This window comes from Rissa tridactyla, chromosome Z, assembly GCF_028500815.1.
Source record: "Rissa tridactyla isolate bRisTri1 chromosome Z, bRisTri1.patW.cur.20221130, whole genome shotgun sequence".
Taxonomy (NCBI): domain Eukaryota; kingdom Metazoa; phylum Chordata; class Aves; order Charadriiformes; family Laridae; genus Rissa; species Rissa tridactyla.
In genome coordinates this window covers 18,070,284-18,095,369 of record NC_071497.1, presented here as the reverse complement: position 1 = coordinate 18,095,369, position 25,086 = coordinate 18,070,284, and the positions used below count along the sequence as shown (strand labels likewise).

General features: G+C 39.3%; 1 protein-coding gene across 5 annotated transcripts in view; it reads right to left on the bottom strand.

The window, feature by feature from the left end:
- Positions 1–23,278, bottom strand: part of COMMD10 (COMM domain containing 10) — a 122,784-nt gene extending 99,506 nt beyond the window's left edge. For all 5 annotated transcript variants that reach the window (XM_054184911.1, XM_054184910.1, XM_054184912.1 and 2 more), the window contains exons 1-4: positions 23,187–23,278; positions 22,938–23,028; positions 20,683–20,793; positions 18,617–18,772 (exon numbers count right to left, since the gene is read on the bottom strand). In XM_054184911.1, coding sequence (XP_054040886.1) covers positions 18,617–18,772; positions 20,683–20,793; positions 22,938–23,028; positions 23,187–23,218 — 390 coding nt within the window. In that variant the 5' untranslated portion in view covers positions 23,219–23,278. The remainder of the gene's footprint in view (positions 1–18,616; positions 18,773–20,682; positions 20,794–22,937; positions 23,029–23,186) is intronic.
- Between the last annotated feature and the right edge of the window lie 1,808 nt (positions 23,279–25,086).

The window sequence follows — 25,086 nt, the reverse complement described above, 5'->3', positions numbered from 1 at the left end:
GAGCAAGCAGTAGCAGAAATATCTTCCATGGTCACAGCTCAAAGACAGAACTTCCAAAACTTACTGCAGCTCTACCATTTGCACTTACACATTAATTTATGTTATATCTCATTTCTTTGTATATTGCATCACCTTTATACTAATTACATAACAAACCAAACACTGAAAGCCATGAGTAAGCATACCGAAAGGAAAATTATATATCATGACCTATTAACCACGACTGCCATTTAAAGATGGTTAGGGAGTTTAGCCAAGGCCAAGTTAACAGAAAGACACAGAACGGTCTCAGACTGACTTTGTATACAGCTGTAGGAACAAGGCAGTACGAAGAACTTCAGCAGGTCAGCCTGCAGTCCGTCAGCTGCTCTGCAATAAATGCCCCTATTCAGATTTCACTCTGTGCTAAAAATATGTAGAGTTTATACACTAATCAAATCAATGAAAGCATGCATACAACACAAACATGCACAGCTAAAATGCTGTAAATCTGGTCTAGCTCATTTTGTGGTAGGCATAGCTTTAGTAACAGTATGCCCACAACCTATGAACCAAAGACGCTTTAAAAGACAAGTTTCATAAATTCTAAAAGCAGGTTAATTTTTATTCATAATTCTCTGGTTTGATTTCCTCTAACCTGATTACATCTTCGTTGATGAAAATAATATCCCATCCCACCAAAAGTACAGCACAATCCAAAGTGGATTCTGTGGATGAGCTCAAGTCTATCACACCACTGGACAAGTCTGCTAAGGTCCTGTGCTGGCCAGTATCTGGAATCTTTCAGGAAATTATACCAGAATGACACAGCTGGAAAACATTTTTCTGTCTACAAATTTCAATAAAATTCAGTAAAGAAATTACACCTGTTTCTCTCGGGAGCGTGAAGATCTTAGCATCTTGCCTTACTTTAGGTCTTGATCTCTAGATCAAGGAAGTAATTCAGTTCAGTTAAAGAACCCTATCAAAATTTATAATGGTCAACAGAGAAGGACTGGAATGCTGACTTATGTGCTAGTGGTGGGAGCAGTCCAAAGCAGGCAACAGGAAACAGTACTACCTATTTTGATAAAACACTTAACCGCTAGAGTGAAACACTGAGACAGTGAACAAGCTCTGGAACACAATGGTTCTTCATACTGCAGTCACTAAGGTGCAAGACTCTCAATTTAGAAAAGACTTTCTATGAGCTACACTTAAACAGTTCATTATACTAGTATGGAAACCAAACCTTAGACCAGCAAGCATCTTGTCCAGGATTATAAAACAAGAACAGTATCCTAGGAAGCCTGACTTTTAAGACTTTTCTAAGGCCATTAAATAGTGTATTGTATGTGGCATGAAAAACAAACCATCAAAAGTAAAGAAATTCAAATTTATGTCTTCTATTTGACTTTTAATACACATCTATCCAGGAACATTGTAGAGGGCTCAGAACAATACAATATATGTGGCAGCACAGTGGCCTGAGTTTATAGCTGAACAACAGCCATAACTCTTTTTTTATATTGCTTTACCTTAAAATTACTTTGTTTTCCTGTATGATTCATGTATCTTTTCTGTTTTAAATATAGTTGTAGGAGAACAAGGTTTGATTAACAAATAGCACTCTGCCTAAGGCTTCAAAATGGTCTGACTATTTTCTTGAAAGAAAAATGTATTTGGCTATAGTCATGTTTACTTAGAAGACATTCAACATCCTGAAACATCAATTAACCTTTTGAGAGTAGTGACATGTTTCTGTATGGCATTTTTGTCAAGGCACAGTATTTGGTAGCCACAAAGTGGTGCATATTTTAGGGACAATTTTTTTCAAAAATGAAAGGACTATAAAATTATTTTCACTTCTGATATAAAACTTTTTATAGAAAACCAAACATTGTGAGAGACTGTATGATGCCAGAATTTGCGATAACATTGACACTTATATTACCTGAAGAGCAATTACTGGCGGGGAAGCGGGGGAGGAAGTATTTCTCCATAACAAGCATGAAACTAAAGCCATGGGTTTAGTTACTGTAGACCTCTAGCTTCTTTTTACAATTTCTTATCAGCAGTTTAGAAATGTGCAAGCTACCTTGTCACTGCAACAATAAACACTGTTGAAAATGTACTATTTAGCGCTGTAAGTTCTCCCTGGTATCTCTGTCACTTATTTAACCTCAGGGTTATGTTTAGAAAACAAAAAACAAGTGCAAGCTGGAAAACATGGAAAGGAAAAAACATAGATACTAAATAAAACCAATAGTAAGCACATATGAAAATGCTTCATATCTGCTCCATGAACCCTACAGCAAATGATTCAGGGCAACAAAGACATGATGAAGTTTTTGACAGCCCCTGGAATCCTCAGTTCCCGTGTCCATTTTGTTCCACTTAGGCTTCTGAAGAAGATACCATGATAGCCAGGAATGGCTACATGGCTACAGGCATGGAAGAACCTATGCACTTCTCCCTTCCAGCACTCACTCAGTATTAGCTGTAGAAAAGATAAGATGTTATACCTGCTAAACCGGCTTTGTGATGCCTGCAAACGTAGTGCTTCTCGGTGGCCATGCATGCCTGCGGCAGGGGCAGATCCACAAGACAGAGCTGCCAGTTCCCTTAATATGAGAGGATCTAACCCTTCATTTGTAGATCACTAACACCTTTACAAATACATAAATACATCATTTCTGGTCCGTCTATGAAGCCTGTGATATCCACAGTCATTTTCCTCCAGTGTAAAACATGGGAGCTTCCAACTCAAGCCCACTCTCCCATCCACCAGACTACTTTCCGTACTAAATAGTAGAGCGCAGTATTTTACATATTAGGACAGGATCATCTGCAATCTAACATAACAGCGGTAAAATGTCTGGGTGAAAGTCACCCTCTAGAAAAAGCCCATGTGCACTAAATATCAAGTCAGCCTTCACAGCTTACCTGATATGAACTTTAAGCACAATCTCCAAGCAAATAAAGGATTCCACATAACCAAAATTAACATACACAAAATCCACCATTTCTCTCATCAGGTACATCCCATTCTCTTTTCATATATTATTGTCTCTTTGTGGAGTATTTTCACCACAGATCTTTACTTTCACTTTTGACTACACATAAACATTACTACAAATTAAACCAAAACCGAGAAGAAATTAAGAAATCAGATAAACATGACAAGTTTCTATATTAGTTGTCAAAAAAAAAAATCAAAATATCTCTCCTTTCTCAACTACGTAAAGGTATTTACCTTATAAGCTTTAATAGAAATCAAACAAATGGTTCTTGGCAAAGAAATTCAGCCTAAAAAGGTCAAGGAGAAAACAATAATAGAATCATAGAAATGTCTAGGCTGGAAGCGACCTTTAAGACCATCCAGTCCAACCATTAACCTAACTCTGCCAAAACCACTAAACCATGTCCCTAAGCACCACGTCTACACATCTTTTAAATACCTTCAGGGATGGTGACTCAACCAGTTCCCTGGGCAGCCTGTTCCAGCACTTCACAATCCTTTCTGTGGAGAAATTTTTCCTAATATCCAGTCTAAACCTCCCCTGGTGCAACTGGAGGCCATTTCCTCTTGTCCTATCGCCTGTTACCTGGGAGCAGAGACCGACCCCCACCTCCCTACAGCCTCCTTTCAGGTAGCTGTAGAGAGCCATAAGGTCTCCCCTCAGCCTCCTTTTCTCCAGGCTCAACAACCCCAGCTCCCTCAGCCGTGCCTCGTAAGATTTATTCTCCAGAGCCCTCACCAGCTTCGCTGCCCTTCTCTGGACCCGCTCCAGCGCCTCAATGGCTTTTTTGTGGTGAGGGGCCCAAAACTGGACACAGTACTCGAGATGGGGCCTCTCCAGGGCTGAGCACAGGGAACGATATTTCCCTAGTCCTCACCACACTGTTCCTGATACAGGCCAGGATGCTGTTGGCCTTCTTGGCCACCTGGGCACGCGGCTGGCTCATATTCAGCTGGCAGTGGACCAACACCCCCAGGTCCTTTTCTGCCAGGCAGCTCTCCAGCCACTCCTCCCCCAGCCTGTAGCGCTGCATGGGGTTGTTGTGACCCGCGTGCAGGACCTGGCACTTGGCCTTGTTGAACCTCATACCGTTGGCCTCAGCCCATCATAGCTATACAAAATCCAGTCTATCAGACTCAAAAATGAAGGACTACGACTTGGAGAGTGAAGGCAGACTGGATGTGCAGAACAGGCATGTTGTAGGGCTCCAATCTGAGGACCAAGAACAGAGTCAAAGTGATTGAGAAACTCACACTCAAAAAAGCTGGCAAGGACCTTAATTTGAGAAAAGAAAATAAGTGGGAATATTGTGAAAAAAAGGGAAAACTAAAAATGGAAACAGAATTTCAGAAAATACGTTAGAACCTAAAATGTCTTCCCCAATACTTCCAACTTCAGCTGTTCAAAACTTCTGGAGGAGGGTCCAGCATTTTTAAGGGAGGAGAGAAAAAGGGGTTTAAACGCTCAGTCAGTATCAGAGCAGGGAAAGGGGATATTTTTTTACTTTGGACTTGAGTGATATACTGAGATCACATTTCCTGTCTGTCTCTACACTCATGAAGACTGGAAGCTTGTTTTAATTTTAAATGGAAAACTGGTATTCTCATATAAATTACCCACTTCTAGAAGGTGAAGCTTTCAGAAGGTCATGTAATACCATGACAAATCATTACAGCAACTATAGAAAATCAGTGTTACTGCCCTCAGAACTCACTGATGTGGCACAAACAACTTCTTACCACAATGCAAGCAAGATGCCATAGTACCATGCAAATCACTATTTCTCCTCCATTGGCAATCCATGATTTGGCATTTATTTGTCCCTTAGAAAGTGCTGTAAACATTTACCTCAGAGAAAGTAAAAGTAACAATGAGTAAATAAAGCACTGAACCTGCAAGAATTACAGTATGGAAATACTGCTTGGACACATAAAATCACCAGGACTGGGGTTTTTATAACCACCAGATATTTATACAGTTATGAAACAGACAATCACTTTACAGCTCAAATTTAACGTATTATGAAGATCTAAATATTTCATTCAGATCCTTGCACTCCATTCTCTTGGCAAGATTTGCTGCTTTCAGAAAACCTAGCTTTCCCTAAATAGTATAAAATATTACATACGTCACCTCTGTGTAATACTAAAACATACAACCATAGTCTTCAGTTCATGAGAGAATATTCAGAACACATACATGATTCAGAACATGTGGGCAAATATGATTAGTCAGCATTATAGGTTAAATATGACTTAATAAGCAACTATAGATAAACCGGCTACAGGAAAGATTACGAAGATCCTGGCATATCCATTATTAGACTCTCAGATAAACAAATGACTGTACGCATTTCTACAGGAAGAGAGAGAACTGTTGATTAGCGCTTACCAAAGAGCAAGAAAAAGAATTGTTAAAATTAGTTTCATCCTAAAGTTTAAAAAGTGAGAAAAACAGAATTCTCAGTGGGGAAGGAACACATAGCATAAGCAAACTAGCATATGCAATTTCTGAATTCTACTGCTATTACTACAACAAATGTTTTCAGTATTGGCAAAAGGTAAATGGTAAAAAAAGGTGGTAACATTACCACTACATTTGGTAATGTCTGAAAATCAACAATATAATAATGCAGTTTTTCAATTGTATTATTTCAATTGGGCATTTCTCCCAATGGGCACCGGTTTAGTTTGTCTGTTTGGACTTTTTTTTTTAGAAGCACAAACTCCCTCAACGACATGTGCCTTTTTAGAGAGCAAAAGGTTTTCCTTGCCTTGAAGTTGCTAAGGGGCTGTTGAAGCTTTCCAACACGAGTGATGAGAATTTTAAAGCAAAATGAGCTTGTGGCCCACAGTAAGAGTTAAAAGCTAGTAAGACTAACCTTTAGAATAACTATGTCACATGTTGTGAATATTGAGAAGAAGAACGTGTATTAAGGTGTGCTAAGGAAATTATGGTATGATACTAAATCTTACTCATCTAGTTCATAATGCGCGCATCAGTTCAGCTGAACTGGCCTCTAGACTTTACTAACTTGAGCACAGCTGAAAATAAATCTTAACATCCCTTCTGAAAACCCAAATCTTGGCATAAAACTGCGTGCTTCTAATAGTGCTACCTCTTCTGGTACTGGTGGTGCTGAAGGACTTGATTAATATGGACATCCCTGTTCTTGGTCGCAGGCAGCTTCCTACGGCACAGAATGCTGATTTAGAATTGCATAGTTGAGGACTAATACCCAATTCTACTGACTTTGGGTCAATACTCAAAGAACCATTTCAGGGCAGTTTAAGTGCATCTATAGTTCCTTCTTTCACTGGCAGTCTGATTCATTTGAGGACAGGCTGAAGCGGCACAACTGACTTCATTTTTGTGAGGTCTTTAAAAAAAATGCGTAATAGAAATCGAATGCCAAAAAGAACTTCTTACTGACTCATTCTTTACAGGTACCACAGAAAATAGTCTTATGTTAGGCAGAAGCCTAACAAACTAAAGTAGGACAGTTACAGTAATACAGAAATTAGTTTCATGTGCCACTGGTATATAGGCCCACCCACTTTATTTTCAAATACTTCAATCTTTATTTTGAGAGGCCATTCAGTTCAAAATATTCTGGTATTTCTGATAAATTAGATGATACTGCACATAAGATTATGCTTTTTATATCCTCAGAAAAAAATCTACGTTTGTTTCTAAAAAGCTTTTTCTGTAAAAAAACCAAAAAAGTATGCAAGTGTAATGGCATCATTTTTAAGAGTTGCACTCTCCTCATCTATTTCCACCACGTGGGGTATATCTGTAAGAGCACTGTATCAGCTTACACACAGCAACTGCTCTTGGAAGTAAGTTCAGCTTCACTACATGAGTGCTGGAGCACTCACTAAGGCTACTTAAATTCAGTCTAAATTAAATATTGATAACTTAACATTCCAAGTCTAAAACTTCTACTGTTACAGTTTAAGAGTGAGTAACAAACACTACAGGACAGTGCACAACAGGGAGACAAAACCCCAGGCTTCAGCCCATTCTTCAGGAAGTAGATTTATGCTAGCTAGAGAAGTAAGACTCAAGAACTACCCTCGAATACCAACAGTGTGAGCAAAAACTCTTAGATAATTTAAAGACAGAGCCTGACAAATTCAGAAAGCGCACTATATGATGTAGCTGCTTGCAGCAACAGGGAAAATTAACAACTTGATGCCTCTGCCACATGTACCTTAGAAAGGAACCTATTCTGCCCCCAAAGGCAACAACTGCAGAAAGAGAAAAATTAAATCTTGTTTTAACAAATGAAATGAGAATTTTGTCTTTTTAACTCAAATACTAACTCGCTCATTTCAGCTATTTTCCCCACTAATTTCAGGGGAATAGTCCAATTTTAAAGATGAAAACTTTTCATAGAACAATCTGAAAGAGCTGTTTATGTAATTTAAGATTTCTGTGTATTACTCTCATTGAAGCTGTTACGAACAGTGAAGTGAGAGATAATGAGGTATGAAAGACATCTTCAGCAAATCTTTTTATCATATTGTTACAATAGCATGTATCACGCTGACACAAAACATTTAAGAATGTTTTCCAACTAACAAAATATTTTGAGGAAATAAATAATCTGTAACATAAGCATTTTTCTGGTGCAGATCTTTCACTTACAAGACACTTATTTCAGTTGTTCTAAACAAAAAACCTACAGGAAAATGAGCATGGCTATCCTTTCACTCACTTTAATTCTTGAAAGAGTAACTCCTGTAGTTCCTACACTGAAGACCAACTACTCCTCATTTCATTGCAGAAAAAGAAAGACAGAATACTCGCATTTTAAAGTTTGGGGGTCCCCTCCCCTGATCTTTCGACAATCAAATTAGACAAAATATACTAAGTCATAGTGACATAAATGAATACTTTCATTTAAAGAAACTACTGCAACATGTATATGTCGTTTTAATAAATTAACTATTAGTTTTGTATGGATGGGAGAAGACTAAAAGTGTATTACACGTTAAGAAAAGCATTAGTCTAACTTCAGACCTATATAATCACGCAACATAAAGACTAGAGTAAACCATTAAGTCTGCTCTCTGAAATTTACAGCCTAAGATGTCAGTTCTGCTCTCCATCAGCACACTCAGCATAGCAGTATCAAAACTCCAAATTAGACATGAAAATGTCAATTTTGCCTGCTGTGATGATGAAAATGATTTAGGTAAGAGGCCAAGAAAAGGATGACAGAACATAACTGACTGAACTCCTTCAAAAACTTTCCCTGTCTGCTTAAGAAAAGAATGTTAGTGCAGAGGAGACACTAGCAGAATAAAGCCAAAAGTGTACTCAATATAGCAAATAAATATTAAAACAGAAAAAAAAAAGCTGCACATTTTTAAGTGGAAGGCAATGAGTGACAAGCACAATTTCACAATCATCATAGGTAGGGTCTGCATCACAGAAGTATTCTGTACTCAGGAAGAAAGCGTTTCCTTTAAGATAAGCCCCAGATCAAACATCATTTTCCTACTGATGGGAAACTAGCACTGGGGGCAGGGGAGATGACGGCATAAACACCCTGATTTCTATTCCATATTGTTGCAACTGACTTCAGTTGTATTAATGTGGTGTGTATATCTTTGAAGGAAGTTCTGGATGTTGCAGCTTCTTTTCAGCAGGCCTCACTGTAACAACTGTTCCATGGCTGACGAAGCCTGCAGTGAAACAGTTGGATTTTCACATTGGTTGCATAAAGTTTCTGACTACAGTCCTCTACCACCTTTTGAACAGCAGTGGAAAAACCTAATGGTATACAGTATTTCAAAGTCTGTTCCCCTACTGTACAAACATATTCTGTACAAACTGTACAAACAACAATTCAGCATACCCATTTTCTAAATGGATTACTGAGCCATTTTGCGGTTTCAGTGAAAAGTACTCTTCAATGGCAGATTTAAAACCTCTAAGATTCAGTTTTTATACAGAGATGTGAGTCACAAATTGAAAGACCAGCATCTTCAGATGACAGTACCAGGCAAATCTTCAAATTAAACCCAAGACACAGAGCAGGCACCACAAAAATTGTATATAACTATCAATAAAACTTTACATCCATCCATAAAACAAAGTCAGAATAACAGTGGTTGGGTGTTTTTTTAAAAAAAGCATGAAAGTCTGTAATTACAGTCATAACACATATGCACAGCCAAGTTAAGCAGAGGTTGCACAGTCAACTACAGTGTCTCTTACTAAATTCTAAGACCGGACTTTGCAACCTTAATGATAGTCTTGCAATGTACCTTCATCGTGTAGTTGTAAGAAAATAGGAATCACTGGACGTATGTTATCTATCTAGTCACAATACTAGAATGCAGTATCAAATCCAAATCTGCCTTAATCTCACAGATACTGCAAGACCATCAGCAAACAGACGAACAAACCAAAACAAAATGGAAAGCAGCAACTATGTTTTTCAGCAGTAGACAAGAATAATCTTCTAGGTTCTGAAGTAGTACCACATGCTATGATTGTCTCTAACTAGAAATAGTGGTAGTTCTAATGTAATGGCAGGGAAAGGGTTGGACCGGTCAGACACCTGGACAGTGAATTTACAGAATCCTGTAAAAAGACTGACCAAATAGAACACAATTCCCAAAGGAAAACATTCAGAGAAGTTTAAAAAACAAAAAGAATCTATTTATGTGGCTTTCTATCTTAGTCTCGCAAGAAGGCACTGTAAGACCAACGGACTGAAGATAAGTTGGACCAAAGACCCAGATGAGTGGATAAACCAAGTGAGTGGGATAGAGAGGCACTGAAGAGAGCCACAGGTCATGCACTATGTTTGCTGTGCAACTCTCAGATCCCTCGCCACAACTTTCCCTAATGATATCAGTAACTATAGGAGGCAGAAGAAAATAAAAAAGAGGAACAGTAAGTGTTCTGACTTTGTAAACTGAGAGGTTTCAGCTTGAAATTAATGCTAGAAAAAGCAAGTGCAGCAAGCCAGAAAAAAGCCAGTACCTCAGTTACCTCTCAGAGATGATTTGAATATTAAAAGTGTATTGAAAATAGAAAACAAGACTGAGATTTAACTCTAAAAGGAAAATCTGCACAAGGTATGTACCTAAAGCCAGGTTATTTGGTGAAGATGTAAGATGAACTAGATTCTTCATCCAAGGTTGGCTCTCTCCTGAAGGGTTAATTTCCTCTGACTTCCCATTTTTGTCTGCAAGGATGAAGTCGTATTTCTTCTCTTCAGCAAACCTTGCTTAGTACATATACCAGGAAGAGTGGTATTTTCAGACTTCTTTGTTCAATATCCAAACCCAAACCCCTCACATCTTTAATCTTTGAATTTAAAAAAGGAAAAGACACACACCAAAAAGTACCAGTGTACTTCAAAAGGGAGGAAACAAAAGACATAACATGACATGAAACTGGTAGAGCAAGGCTAGTGCTAAGAAGCAAAAACTTCAAAAGACTTTTCCCTAACTGAAGTTACCGCAGGTTTTCATCTTTACATGTATTTTAACCGATAAGCAGCTAGCTTGAAAGCAAACAGAAAGGGATTGTATGACAAAAATTAGAAAGAACATTCAAGTTTCCAAAACCCCAGTATTTAGGGATGCGCTTTGTGCAAAAGGTAAAGTTATTGTTGTGCTCTTTCTCCCTCTAGGAAATTTGTGGGTACAGAGTTGCAATAAAAGTATGCACCAGTCTATGAGCACTTGTGTGGAAAAGCCATGGCTGACTGTCTCTTATCTAGCAGAAGAATATATACCAAGATCCAATGGTGGGAAGATGAAGTTAGATTTTTAATTAGAGATAAGGCACAAATTTTTATTAATCATAAAAAATACCCCAGAAATTACCTGTCATTTCAAGCCTTGAAATCACAACACCTGTTTCAAAAGCTCTCTTACACACTCAAGAAAAATTATGGTTTGTATTACACAGGGAGTTACACAAGATAGGCATGGTACTCTTATAAAAGAGTAGCTTAAAAGACGCTATTTTGCTTGTAGGAACAGAACAAATGTTTCAGATGTTTTTAAACATTCTCAAAACATTCCTTCTTTCAACCTTTATCGCTTACACACTCTTGGTAGAAGACAGAAGAGGGTAAGCAGGATAGGAAGAAACTCATTAAAAAAACCTCAAGAAGTAGTACCTAAAAATTGTAAACAATTAAAATACCTACTAACAAAGCTGGGCCAGTGGAAGATTAAACACACTCCGATATGCTGTAGCTGTAGCTGGCTATTAAAATAAATCTCAGGAATTATAAAACTGTTTCTTTACTACCTCTTTCATCATTTACATTCTTTTTACCACTGTCTGTGATGGCATCATATAATGCAAGTTGATTCATAATTCATTCTGACAATGCCCGAAGGGACAACACAGTCTTTGTGACCTCTGTTTGTCACTGTAAGAATGACTAGTGGATCAGACACTATCAAGAAACTAAAAGATTCTTTCTGTTTGAGCTGTATTCCTCCTTATTTTGCATTTCTTCTGATATCAGAAAGAATTTTCCCCCATGACACACACACAGAGCACGCCAGTTCTCTTCATTTTTTGTCATAATGACCATAGGATGCATGTGTTTCAGAGTATTTTTGTAGATTTGCCAGTGTTTAGCAGAGGGAATTTAGCATATTCGTGTTACATATACACCCCTTAGCAAGAAGACCAATTTCTGAGAAAAATACTTTCAGAGTTTTTCCCATATGGCTTCAAACAGCCAGTCAAGATACAGAATTGACAGCTCCGCCAAGAATTTTAGGTACGTAATTTCACTAGTTTCATTCCCACGCATCATTATATTAAGTAATGCTGTCTTAAGGCTATAAAAAACTTCTCCTGCTTGGCAACATGAGATTCTTATCTTTTTTGTTTATCTGTCTTAAAGATACCATGAGAATCTTAAAGAAGCTTATGAGGCATTTAGCTTGACCTGCCTGTAAAACAGATAGATTTACGCTGAGTACCAAAAAACATACAGAGAACATAATATAGGAGGAGGGGGAGGGACAGAGGGAAAAATGCAACAGAATAGATAGAAAATTGCCATGAGAATTCAGAGTGAAGCCTACTAAAAAGCTAGCTCTTCTTCACAGAGAGGAAAAGAATACATTTTAATCTGATCAATGTGTCCTGATTTCTAAACTGATACATTACCAAGCGGATTTAAAAACTGGATCAGATTGTTATCATTGACCTGTCATTCTAGAAGCCAAATTAAGAACACATTCAAAGAAAAAACTGATACAAATACCATCAGTATAATTGACTAGGATTGTATTATGCAGCAGAAGTAATATAATAAAGGGACTGCCATGGGAGTAAAGATTCCAAGAATCAATTAATGCAACAGGACAATATATGTAATTAATAACCCTGTGCAGCTGAAGACTGCCTATAGCTCAATAAAGAAAAATGAAAAGATGAAGTGAGAAAATAAATAGCACTAAACAGTACAGCTTCAGTTTAACTCTACAGTTATTATTCCTTTCTCAAGACAATAACATCCTGTCAACTAAGCAGTCTGCACCAAAAAAATTTCTAAGATCTACGTTCAAAAAAGAACAATTTTTCCCTAACAATTTGAAGTAGTGTTCAACATGCCACAAAAAACTTCACCTAATCAGCATTCTGGGAAATACTTGTTCTGTTGCTCTAACAAACTCAATTTGGCTTGTCAACCTAATGAAGCTATCAGCCAGTGCACTACCACCTGCATCTATTGCATAGAACTGACAGACCCATAATCCAGAAGACCAGTTTTCATACCAAGTTGCAGTTTGCAGGCAAGAAGCAAATCTGGTTTAAGAGAAATAACATGTTAATACAAGCAAAATATCTGTATGACATTACTTCCTGTAATAACTAGTGGTCTGGAGTCCAAATATAAGCACTGCTGCAAGGTAAAAGATGCAGTGGCCTAGTCTCTCAAAAACAGTGATAAGCCAAATTAATTAGTAATATTATGAAAGAATAATCCTGGACAGTCAGCTACCCACTAGCTTTGGCTATAAATTAATCAGTCTTCGGTTCTTCCTTCAATTTGCCCAAAGGTTTCAGTGTTTGCCTAATGTGCAAATCATACCTCTAAATAAAAAAAAAAAACCAAACCTGTTTATCTTTTTTTGTTTACTTGAAACAGAAATGAAAGATTACTGCCTGGTCTTTCTAGTGTGTACTACAGAAAGAAGACTTAGTGACAGCATTTCAATACTTCAAAAATAGAAAACTTCTAAGTATCAGATGCCAGGAGAGACTCAGAATTATTTTGCCATTTGGATTTTACTAAAACACTTTAAACTCAAGATAAAATTCCAATTAGATCTTCCTTAGTTGCTTTGCAAACTCTGTCTTGCTCAGACCCAGGTGCAGGACCTTGCCCTTTGCCTTGCTGAACCTCACGAGGTCCACATGGGCCCACTCCTCCACCCTGTCCAGGTCCCTCTGGATGGCATCCCTTCCCTCAAGCATGTCAACTGCGCCACTCAGCTTGGTGTCATCCACAAACTTCCTGAGGGTGCACTCAATCCCACTGTGTTATTGATGAAGACATTAAGTAGTGTTGGTCCCAGTCCAAACCCCTGAGGGAGACCTTAATTACAAAGCCACCAAGTAAAGTATTAGTATTCCAGGCAAGCCCATATCACACTCTATTCACATTAGTTTCTTCCAAAATACAGCAGAAATATGTCAGACAGAGATAACATAGAATCATACAATCTTCATGGACAAGCAGGAAACTTCCATGGAATGAGTGAGAAATCACTATGTATTTTAAAATACAAACAATAAAGACCACGCTCTTAGTTTTTCTCATAACAAAAAAGGGGATATACAATAAAATCTAAAGATAATGGATATACTGTTTTTAAAAAACATGAACACATATCACTTTTCCCTCAAGTGGTAGAAAAACAGAAATCAGGCAAGTACACAGACTGAAACCTCCAGGATATTTCACAAGTGATAAACAATCACCTTGAGGATGCAAGAGACCTTCTGATCCAGTACAGTAACTCCTGTATTCCTGGAATCTGAATCACTAACAAAACTACAAGGTATACTTGACCAAAAAAAGCATCATTATGAATCCAACTTCAGCCATACACAGAGCATGAATAAATCAGAGTCTTAAGAAAAAAAAGGAAAAAAAAAAACAACCAAAAAAAATCCAAAACCGCCCATCAAACACCAATCCTCAAGATTTCTGAGGAAAGCAAAGGTCACTCCTGTCTTCAAAAATGGTAGGAAGGAGGACCCAGGGAACTAAAGGCTGGTCAGCCTAACCCTAGTCCCTGGGAAGATGATGGAACAACTAATCCTGGAAAACATTTTGAGGCGTGTGAAGAACGAGGTGACTTGGTATAGCCAGCATGGATTCACAAGAGGGAAGTAAGTCACACTTGACCAACTTAATTAATTTCTACAGTGAAATAATTGGCTTTGTAGACAAGGTAAGAGCAGTGGATAGACCACCATAGTGCAAAGACCTCCCCTTGACTTCAGGGAGGTCCTTGAGACTGTGAAACATAAGATCCTCGTAGACAAGCTGTTGATATAAGCTGATGATACAGACAGAAAGGTGAGTTGAAAGCTGTCTGAACAGCCAGGGCCAGAAGGTGACTATTGGAGCAACGAAGTCTAGTTGGAGGCCAGTAACTAGCAGTGTACACCAGGGGTCTATACTGCCTCCAGTCCTGTTCAACATCTTCATTAATGATCTGCATGATGGGGCAGAATGTACCCTCAGCAAGTTTGCAAGTGACACAAAACTCGCAGGAGTGGCTGATACACCAGGGGGTCATGCTGCCACCCAGAGGGACCTGGACAGGCTGGAGATATGGGCAGACAGGAACCTCAGGAAGTTCAACGAGGGGAAGTGAAAAAGTCCTGCACCGGGGGAGGAACAATCCCAAGCAACAGCAGATGCTGGGCATTGTCCAGCTGGAAGGCAGCTTTGTGAAAAAGGACCTGGAAGTCCTGGTGGACACCCAGTTGAACATGAGCCAGCAATGTGTCCTTGCAGCAAAGAAGGCTAATGGTATCCTGAGCTGCATTAGGAGGAGTATTGCCAGCAGGCTGAGGGAGGTGATCCTTCCCCTCTACCCAACCATGGTGAGGCCACACCTGGATTGCTGGGCTCCCCAGTACAAGAGAGACATGGACATAGTGGAGAGAGTCCAGCAAAGGGCCAAAAAGATGAGGAAGGAACTGGAGCACCTCACAGATCAGGAAGGACTGAAAGAGATGGGACTTTTCAGCCTGGAGAAAAAAAGGCTTATCAATGTATATAAATACCAGAAGGGAGGGTGTAAAGAAGACTGAACAAGGCTCTTTTCATTGGTGCCCAGTGACAGGGCAAGAGGTAATGGGCACAAACTGAAACACAGGAGGCTCTGCCTGAACACAGGAAAACACTTTTGCACTTTGACAGTGATCGAGCACTGGCACAGGTTCCCCAGGGATATGGTGGAGTCTTCATCTTCAGAGATGTTCAAATGCAGTCTGGACATAGTCCTGGGCAACTGGCTGTAGGTGGCCCTGCTTGGGCAGAGGGGTTGAACCAGATGACCTTCAGAGGTTCCTTCCAACCCCAACCATTCTGTGATTCTGTTGCTTGAAATTACAACAACAGAAATGTCAAATGCTTTTTCTGTACCTAATATTGCTTCTGGGAGAGAAGCGCACAATGCAAATCAGGAACTCTCACACGGCCATATAAAGAAGTACCTATACAGAGGGCACATTTATAGGATCAATTGTTTTACGTGTTATACCTGTGTATACATGTGGCAGACAGTATTAAGAATTTAATACTTTTTTTTTAAAAAACAAATAAGGTTAATAAAACTTTTAAATCAATCTAAATATCTGAATAGTAGATCTAATCTAAAAAGCTACTATGATTTAACTATTTTTCAGAATTCTAACTTTTTTTTTTAAACTTTAATTCAAGTGATGTTGATGAACATTTACAGCAAGTTGGCTACTACAACAACGTACCACTAGAAAGAAAGTATTTTGCCTGCTATTTTTCAAGGTACAGAAAGATAATACAGCGAATACGTGCTGATATGTATTACGTATAGAATACAGAAGGAAACAATGCAAGGATCATGCAGTCATCTACTGCACTGATAAGACGTTACAAGGAGATTTGTAAGATTATAAGGAGATGGCAAGTTCTTCCATGATCCTATGCAATTTTTAAAATATTTGGTCTCTGTGTGCCTTTTTAGCAGAATAAATACTTTATTCAGCAATTTGGTTTGTGAACTTAATCTTAGGGTTAAGGAAAAGTTCTTGTGAACTTTGATTTTTTCACTTGACTAAAATCTACAGGATTAAGACTTCAGAGGTTTTCAAAACAAACTGAGAACGTAAATTCAAGTTCAAACTCAAATTACACCTTAAGATCTAAACTCACACTCAAACTGATACTCAATCTGTCATCTGGGCTAGGAAAAGAAAAAAAAGAGGGAAGTGAAAATGATGATTTAAGCATACGTAAAAGCTCATATCTGTATTTAAACCTGCTTTCATGCTAAAAAACAAGTAAATTGCACTCTGATATTTTTGCAGTTGCTTTTCTGCAAGCTTAATTATAAATGACAGTTTAAAACTGCTTTATATAGGATCTAATATACTAGAAAAATGCCATTCCATTATATGAGATGGTGCTGAGGTCACAAAGAATCTCCAAAACTGTAACATACACCAGAAGCATTGCATGTAGCAGGGGTCACAAAACTGCAGACAAAACACAAACCAATATCATACTCAAACCAGGTCACAGAAGGACCACAGGTATGCATGGTACAAATTCCAAATAAATGTGTTTTTATTAGTTTCTTATATGCTGCAGACCCAGCAGTAAAATATGTATTAGTGCACAGTCTGTCTAAAAAAAATTCTCAAACAGCTGCTTTGTAGGCTATCTTCAGAATTGCCTTCCATCCTGCACACGTATGCTCTATTCTGAAAAGTTAGCCTCATAACCTTTTGTGATTTCACTTGGTTTTCAGATTACTCACCTTCTTCAATGGACAGTCATACTTGCATATACACTAACTGTATCGCTGACCATTTACACTTTGGGACTTGTATGCTTGGCATTGGTAAATATTATCTCGAAAAGATAGATGCTCAAAAGATCTTGCTCAACTCAGGTGTGGTTTGGGGTTTTTTTTGGTTTTGTTTTGTTTTTTTTTTATATATACTTACATTATCAGTCATTTACTTGGTAAGGTTCGTGAGTTACTGTAATTTTGCACATAAAAATTCTTCAAGTCATGTGTCAAAAACTCCCCAGTTTTACAAAGGATCAAGTTTAAATACTTTGGAAAAATCACCGGTGATACAATTCTGAATATCTTTAGTCTGTTCCACAGACATATCTTGCGTTCTCAAAATGTGTGCTTTACACCTAAATAAAATTCTAGGTTTATTTACATGTAAACCTGCTGGTATAAATTATGTTGTTCTATTTCTGTTAATGTATCATGTCTACCTTATATATAAAATTTATTTCCTATGTATATTTTACTAACCAAATCGTAAAGTAATGAACTGAATCCCATCTCAACATGATATATAGCAGTGATAAAAATAAATCAAGAATAATTGAGTCACTGTTCCACAATTCTTTTGAACCATTTGATCCTGGCTGACACTGATGTGTTCTATATACATCTTCTGCAGTTGAAGGCTTATTACGACTCAACAGAAGGATGAGAGGAAATAGCCTCAAGTTGCACCAGAGGAGGTGTAGATCGGACATTAGGAAAAAATTCTTCAACAAAAGGATTGTCAAGCACTGGAACAGGCTGCCCAGGGAATTGCTTAAGTCACCATCCCTGGAGACATTTAATAGACGTGTAGACATGGTGCTGAGGGACACAGTTTAGTGGTGGACTTGGCAGTGTTAGGTTGATGGTTGGACTCAATGATCTTAAGGCTCTATTACAACCTCAATGATTCAATGACACTATGGTGTTACCATACCTTCTTATAGATGTAGACATCTATGCCTAAAGATACAATGAGACTTCTACAGCATGTAACAAAGTTTTAATGGGTAGCAGGCACATATGAAGTAAGATTATCATGCCATCACAGAAAACTATCTCCAAATTGTAGTAATTATCTCACAAAATGCACCATCCAACCAGCCAACAAAATTAAAGATGCCAGGAGCTCAGATACACTTCACGTACAGAGAATCAACAGGCTGATGAGCTAAACCCATGAGTTGAACCACTACAAGTGTTTATGAGCACATTTTACCTTTGACCTATTGTAAAGCATGTTCACAAACATCTCCAAATGGTATGTAGGTTGCATTACTTTACATTGCTAACAGTGCACATACAGTCAAGTTTGAACAGTTACAGCAGCTCAGCTAACACGTAACATCTCTTTAAGACAATGGAACTCCACTGCCCCCATCACATTGATCTACTCCCTAATAATTACCCTTTTTATTTTCCTGTACCTTGGCTTGTCACAATCTTTGTATCTTAGTTTAAATTCCTTACTTTAAAACATACCTACACAGCTGTATTCTCTCTTAGAAAAAAAAAAAAAAAAACAACCCACATTACCTTCTGAGGTGTCAAAACCCTCTGCCTGAACTTTTCAATTGTATCTTGACCTGCAGCTGCCCATGCACTGGCAAATGCTTCAGCTTTTTCTTGATCCAGGTGAATGCTTTCCAGCTGCTGTCGCAAAGAAGCAGGCTTCAAATTATGATAGACTGCCTGTTAAAATGAAAAATAATCGCTGTTGTTGAGTACTGTTCTACCAGTTGTGCCAGCTATATTCTACCACAGACGACCACACAAGATTTTTACTTGCAACTCCACTGTGGGACTGCAAGCATCCTGTTCATCTTAACCCTCTGACTGAGAAGATAGTTACACTTTTCTATCTCAATTGTATCTAAAAATGCAGTATTACAAATGTCTTCTCAAGATAGACAAACTATAAAAAAATGCCTATGTATATGTGTATGTTTCTATTGTACATAATACCAAAGCAGCTATCTCAGTGAAAAAAAATGGGTTTTGAAGTCAACTGTGACCATAAAGAAAGGACAACTTATCCAAATTCATACTGTTCAAGCAAGCCTGAACTACGAGACAGTAGTAAGTTAGATACTACCTCCCTATTGTCAGCAATTTTTGTGGTAAACACTCTATATAGTATGTTGGTCTCCACTTTAACACAGGATTCCATCAGCACTAAGGCAGGGAGGAAAAAAAAAAAAAGGGAAAAAGAAACAACACATGCAAAGACCATGCAGCAGTCTTATTATCTATAATGTGTCCATAGACCAAAGTGCTACTAAAAAAGTTATGTGCTCTGACAGAACAAGAAGCTACTCCAAGAAGTGTAGCTATCACTGGGAATACAAGAGTCCTCATACAACACATACTCCATCTACAAGACTTCTTTGGGCGGATATTAATATCCTTCCCTTTCTTTTCTTTTTAAAAAGCAAAAGTAGTAAGTCCTAGAGGAGACTGAACTGCTTTTTCTGTTCATCTTCAATAACTATCATATAAATGCCCAGAGAAGCTGTGGATGCCCCACCCCTGGAAGTGTTCAAGGCCAGGCTGGATGAGGCTTTGAGCAGCCTGGTCTAGTGGGAGGCGTCCCTGCCCACGGCAGGGGGTTGGAACTAGATAATCTTTAAGGTCCCTGCTGACTCTAACTATTCTATGAAGCGAAGCAGTCTGATGAAATTAAGACCAGGCAATAAAACAGGTAAGTTTGCTGTTTGGCTGAGATGAAAATGCAAAATTCCAGTCTGGATGTGACCTCAGGTTTCATTTTGATTTTTCGGTGGATAGGAGCCATGGGGAGGATTGTTTGCTTGATTTCTTTCTAGTGCTGTGGAATGTGTTAACAAGGGCAAACAGTCACACATTGACATGTGTAAGAACGGACAAGATTCAAATCCCACAACAGACCGTCAGTATGCATGCCCTCTGCACAGACTACACTTGGTATACTTGCATGAAATGGATGGGTAACATTGCAGCTGTGACAATTTCTAAGAAAGTCACCATATTTACCAGGTATTACATCGGCTTTGCAGCCTGAGTAGTGGCAGACTGTAGAATCAGAAAACCTTCTCTCTTTAGAACCAGAAAGCCTTCTCTCTTTACAAGGTATTTCGCTCTACACCATGCAGACACCTCTTAGTTCAGACAAGAGCTACATCAGATGTGCCTGTTCACCTAAGTACAGACCTCTGTGTGTGAAAGTTTTCCGTAACTGACACTTCATGTAACTTAAGCAATGCCCAATAATGCTATCTAGTATTTTCCTTACAGCAATTAAAAAATGCATGGCTGGCTCGCTTACAATGAATAAGAAGAAACACTGTATCTCGTAATTATTAACACTTCTCTTAGAGTCATGCAGAGCTTGCTTCCACCACCTATATTTGCATTAGCTGGAAACTCACTTCACAAATGCAATGAGTCCAATCCAAATCAGGAAGGCATGCAAACAAAAGCAGTAAAATCATGCCCCCAGAACATACACAGTATACTACAGACAGATGTCTTCACTAATTCCTCTGTAACTTGACTTTTATAACTTTGAAATCTACAATAGGATTAAAAAAATTATCAATTCATAGTGATAAAAACCAAGGTACCTGTTCCAAAATGAATGATATAGTTTCGAGAACTAGATGAAGATCCTGCTTTTCCAACGAAAAAGCTATTTGAAGTTTTTCTTCCTCCTCTTCACTGAAGCTACTTTCAGCCTGAAGCACAAAAACAGTTAGTCCTGACATTCCATTCAGCAGCCAAGAGCATACTTGTCAAACAAAAACTTTCTCATAATTTTTATAAACATAGTGGCTGTCCAGCTGTTTCTAAATAGAAAAAACAAAGTAAAGCTCTTTTCCAACAGAAAAATACAATGCAATTTCTGTCACTGAAAATCAAAATTAAAAGCAACAGTATCACATGAGAAGTTACCAGGATTGTTTGAAATACATCACAAGAAAATGCCTTCTCTTTGCATCTGAGAGACACTAAAGAAACATTTTTCTTTCAAGTATCAGATCATCTCCAACAACCTTTTATAAATAAAAACAAGATAATTATGAAGTGCATTACTTCATTCCGACCATAAAGAAAACAGAAAGCAAAACTGAAGTAGAGTTAGTTACGTATGCTTCCTCCACTCTGGATACTCTTCTGAAAACCATCCACGATGTTACAAAGGAAATAAAGGCCTAATCTGTGCTTACTCTGAAACTCAGGTTTTGATCTACAGCCTACTGTATTATTGAAGACTACTGAGAACGTGCTGTACTTTTAAAATACAGCAGTTCTATTTATTATACTACAGCAAATTAAATAGTAATTTAAATGCAGATATTGCCTTCTTTTAAAACGTAATTACTGGCAAATCTATGCTGCAGACATAAAACCACCACATTTAGACCACTTAGTAATCCAAAACTGCAAGACAACACAAAAAGGTTTTGTGTAATAAGAATATCAAAATAGAAACATTATTTGGATAATTAGGTTTTAGAAGGAAATGCAGAGCTCCAAGTATCTGCTTTGTTGAGGCAAGTAAGTTTATTTAAAGTTTCCAGCAAGTTAACATGCTCTAGAGTCAGGCGCTTTGGAAAGGCCAACTGATGGATTAATGAGATTGATTCAGTGGGCTAAATTAAAAAGACCACTCCAGCTCAGGTAAACGCTGATTAAAACTGTGAAAAGCTACTAAACTACTACTGAGTAGTAAAAAAAACAAACAAACAAAAACAAACAAACAAAAACCTCAAAAAAAGGTTGGTGACACTTTCCAGTTACCAATGAGTCAATATCCGTGAAAAACCCTCTGCAATAACTGCAGCATCCAAACTAGTAATTTTGGTAGGAAAAAAATAATCAGCAATTGAATTAAATAATCAAAACAATCATTATAGGCTCAGAATTAAGACATTTAGTACATTTCTATTTTCTATCTGTGCTGCTCCTAACCTGTAATATGTTAATGTTTAGTTTGTATTTATGTGTATAGAAAACAAATTCTGTATTTCTTTTCATATTTTTTCTAAACACAAAACAAGGGAATAAACATAATCTGACACTGAAAGAAAAAGAAACTCAACAAAATAATTTCTGTTTTAGCATTTATCTGACAGTTTACCCCTTGCAATATTTAGTGCCAACATTAGATTTAGTCTCCATTTAATTTTTTGGCACTGTATGATGAAACTGATTACTGATTTTGTTTCTTTATTCTTTTTTATTTATTCTGCAATTAAAAAAAAAAAACACCTTCTGTTAAGACGACAAAAATATTCACTAGAAGTTATGGACTTTAACTTCAATTCCACAGATGGCTTTGGTTGATGGACATACAGAAATACAGGGGGAAAAAATAATACGCATTTAGCGTTTCGCTTGCGAGGGCAAAAGTGGAGTTTGTGCAAAAAGCCAAGGAACTCGCGTCTCCTCGGAGCATCCTCAGAGACACCGGCCCCTGGAGGGATGGAGGCAGGTCACAGCAAGCATCGCTGCTTCTCACGCCGTCCACCTTCTGCCGGCTTTTAGGTCATTCACCTGAAATAGCCTGAACAATTAGTGATGAGCAAAGCTGACATCAAAAATACTTTTTAAAAAAACAACTGGAAGTAACTGTCCCTTAGCAAAATGTGTCACATCCGTCCCAAAAAGATGACCCGGTGGCACCCGGGCAGCGGAGGGTCAGGGCTGCTCCCGTCCGGGCCCTGCTCCCGTCCCGTCCCGCCGCAGGCCAGGCCACGCCAGGCAGGGCGCGGGGCCGGTAGGTGGCCGTGCCCCGGTGCACCGCCACCGCCGGACGCTGCCCCGCCAAAGCACCCGCCCGGGCCTCGGTGGGCCCCCCTCGCCCCGCACCACCAACCTTCAGGTGCAGCTTCTGGAGAATGCGGGAAAGGAGCCGCGGGAACCGGCCCGCGTCCACGGTGTTCAGCAGCGACACGGCCCTGCGGATGCTGCGCGCAAGGGAGGGGGGGGGGCGGTCAGGAGGAGACAGGCCTCGCCGCCCCCCCGCCACCGCGGCGAGGCCCAGGCCCAGGCCCAGGCCCAGGCCCTGCCCCTGCCCCTGCCCCTGCCCCTGCGCCCGACCCGCCGCGGCGGGAGCAGCCGGTACCTGTCACTCTCCGGGACGACGGGCGCCGCCATGACTGCCGCTGCAGCCCCACCCGCCGACGGCAGCCTGGCGGGGCCAAGCGCCGCCGCTCCGCCCCGGCTGAGGGCAGGGCGGGCCGGGCCGGCGGCGGCCGTCGGGGCTGGGGGTAGCGGGGAGAGGAGAAATGGTGGCGGTTCCATCAGGCGTTTGCATCGCTCCACAGCCTTCGGGGAGGTCGTAGTTGAAATCCTCGGGTTTAAGCGTTTTACAGACGGCCCGGCGTTGTCCCTAAACGAGGGTTGTTCACCCGGTGTGCGAGAGCCAGTCGACGGAGCGAGTCGAGGTGTTTGGTTTTATTTAATTCATCAGAATCAGGTGCCAGGTATCTAATAGCAGCCAGTGCACCTTATGTTTCAAACGCCCAGTGTTTATAACGGTAAAATAACAGCTGGTTGGTCAATAATGGTTCATTCACCACTCCTAATTATACATGTATATATACACTTATGTTTGAGACTCTTGGGGAGGTTGCCTGACTAGCATGCTCATTCACAAAGCGATGTATTTTTTTGCGTTGTAGTTACCCATTGTTGGTTTGGGATACACTCTTGGCTCGACTTTTGTCCAGAAGTTACATATTTTTTTGCTGTCTTACGTCTTAGCCAGCAACTGCAAGAGAACATGGAAGGCACATTCCGTGGTTTCACATCCTACTCAAGGTCAGGTACGTTCTTGGACGCCTCAACCATGTCCCAGCTGAAACTTCTTGATAAACTTTTAATGTTGTTTATACACCGTTGGTGCCTAGTGGTACAAGGTGCCGGGGGCTGTGCTTCCCCCTCCATCATGTATCGTGGTTGCTCATGTTTGAACCGTACTGTGGAGACGTGCATTGGTGAAACTCCCCTCCCGGATTTGGCTGAAAGTGAAAAATGGGCTAAAAGACAACGGGACAAGCAAACAGAGGAACAGGCAGCATGACTGTGTAAACCTTGTTTTCCTGGGAAGCCAACTAAATATATTAAAAATCTGCGAAGGACTTCTGAATGTGCCTGTAAAGGCTTATATGATACGGCCCGAAGGGTTAGATGTATGGTAATAAATTATGGTAGGCTCAAGAGGCAGCTGGGAAAAAGCTGGAAAATTTTGAGGTACTGTAAAGAAATGTTTTATAAACATATATGCTGAAATCTCACCTCTGTTGAAGTGAGGGGAATTTATTCATTAACTTCAATAGGGCCCGGATTTCAGCCAGGCCATTTGAAAAGATAGTGTCTATTTAAGTAGACTTGGCCTTAACAACCAACTTCAGGAAAAAAGAGTGACGAACCTGGCCGTACTCCAACAGGAATTTGAAAGCAGAGGATTCCTGGCTGAGATTTTAACAACATTTGTGCTATACTCTTACCAGACGTTGGACCCACAGTTGCTGTTATGAAAGGCAGATACATTTTTTGAATCTATTGTTATGAGGTGAAATATAATTGTATTCAACTGTTTCATCTGTTTTTCTGTACTTTATAAAACATGAAAAGACAATATTCTTGGAAGAAATTTATTTAGCTGGAAAAGAAGAATGAGTGTTTCCCTCCGTGCAAAAATAATATAACTTCTTGTTCTAGGAAATCTCCCCCGAGAGCAGAATTTTATAAAGTTTGTTCAGTCAAAATGAGCAAGGGCGACTGGAAGTCTAGACAATTGCTTACATATTTTTAAAAGTTCCAGCTGGTATAGGTATTGGATGCACCACTCAGGTTTGCTGCCAGTTCTCTGGTTTTGTAATCATATGGACCTATTTTAAAGTGTTTTCTTTCATGCTTTGCTGCATGAAATGAGTATTCAAAATGAACAGTCAAAATGGTGAAAATGAACCCTAAAAACTCAACTGGACAGGATCCTGAGCAACCTGCTCCAGCTGGAC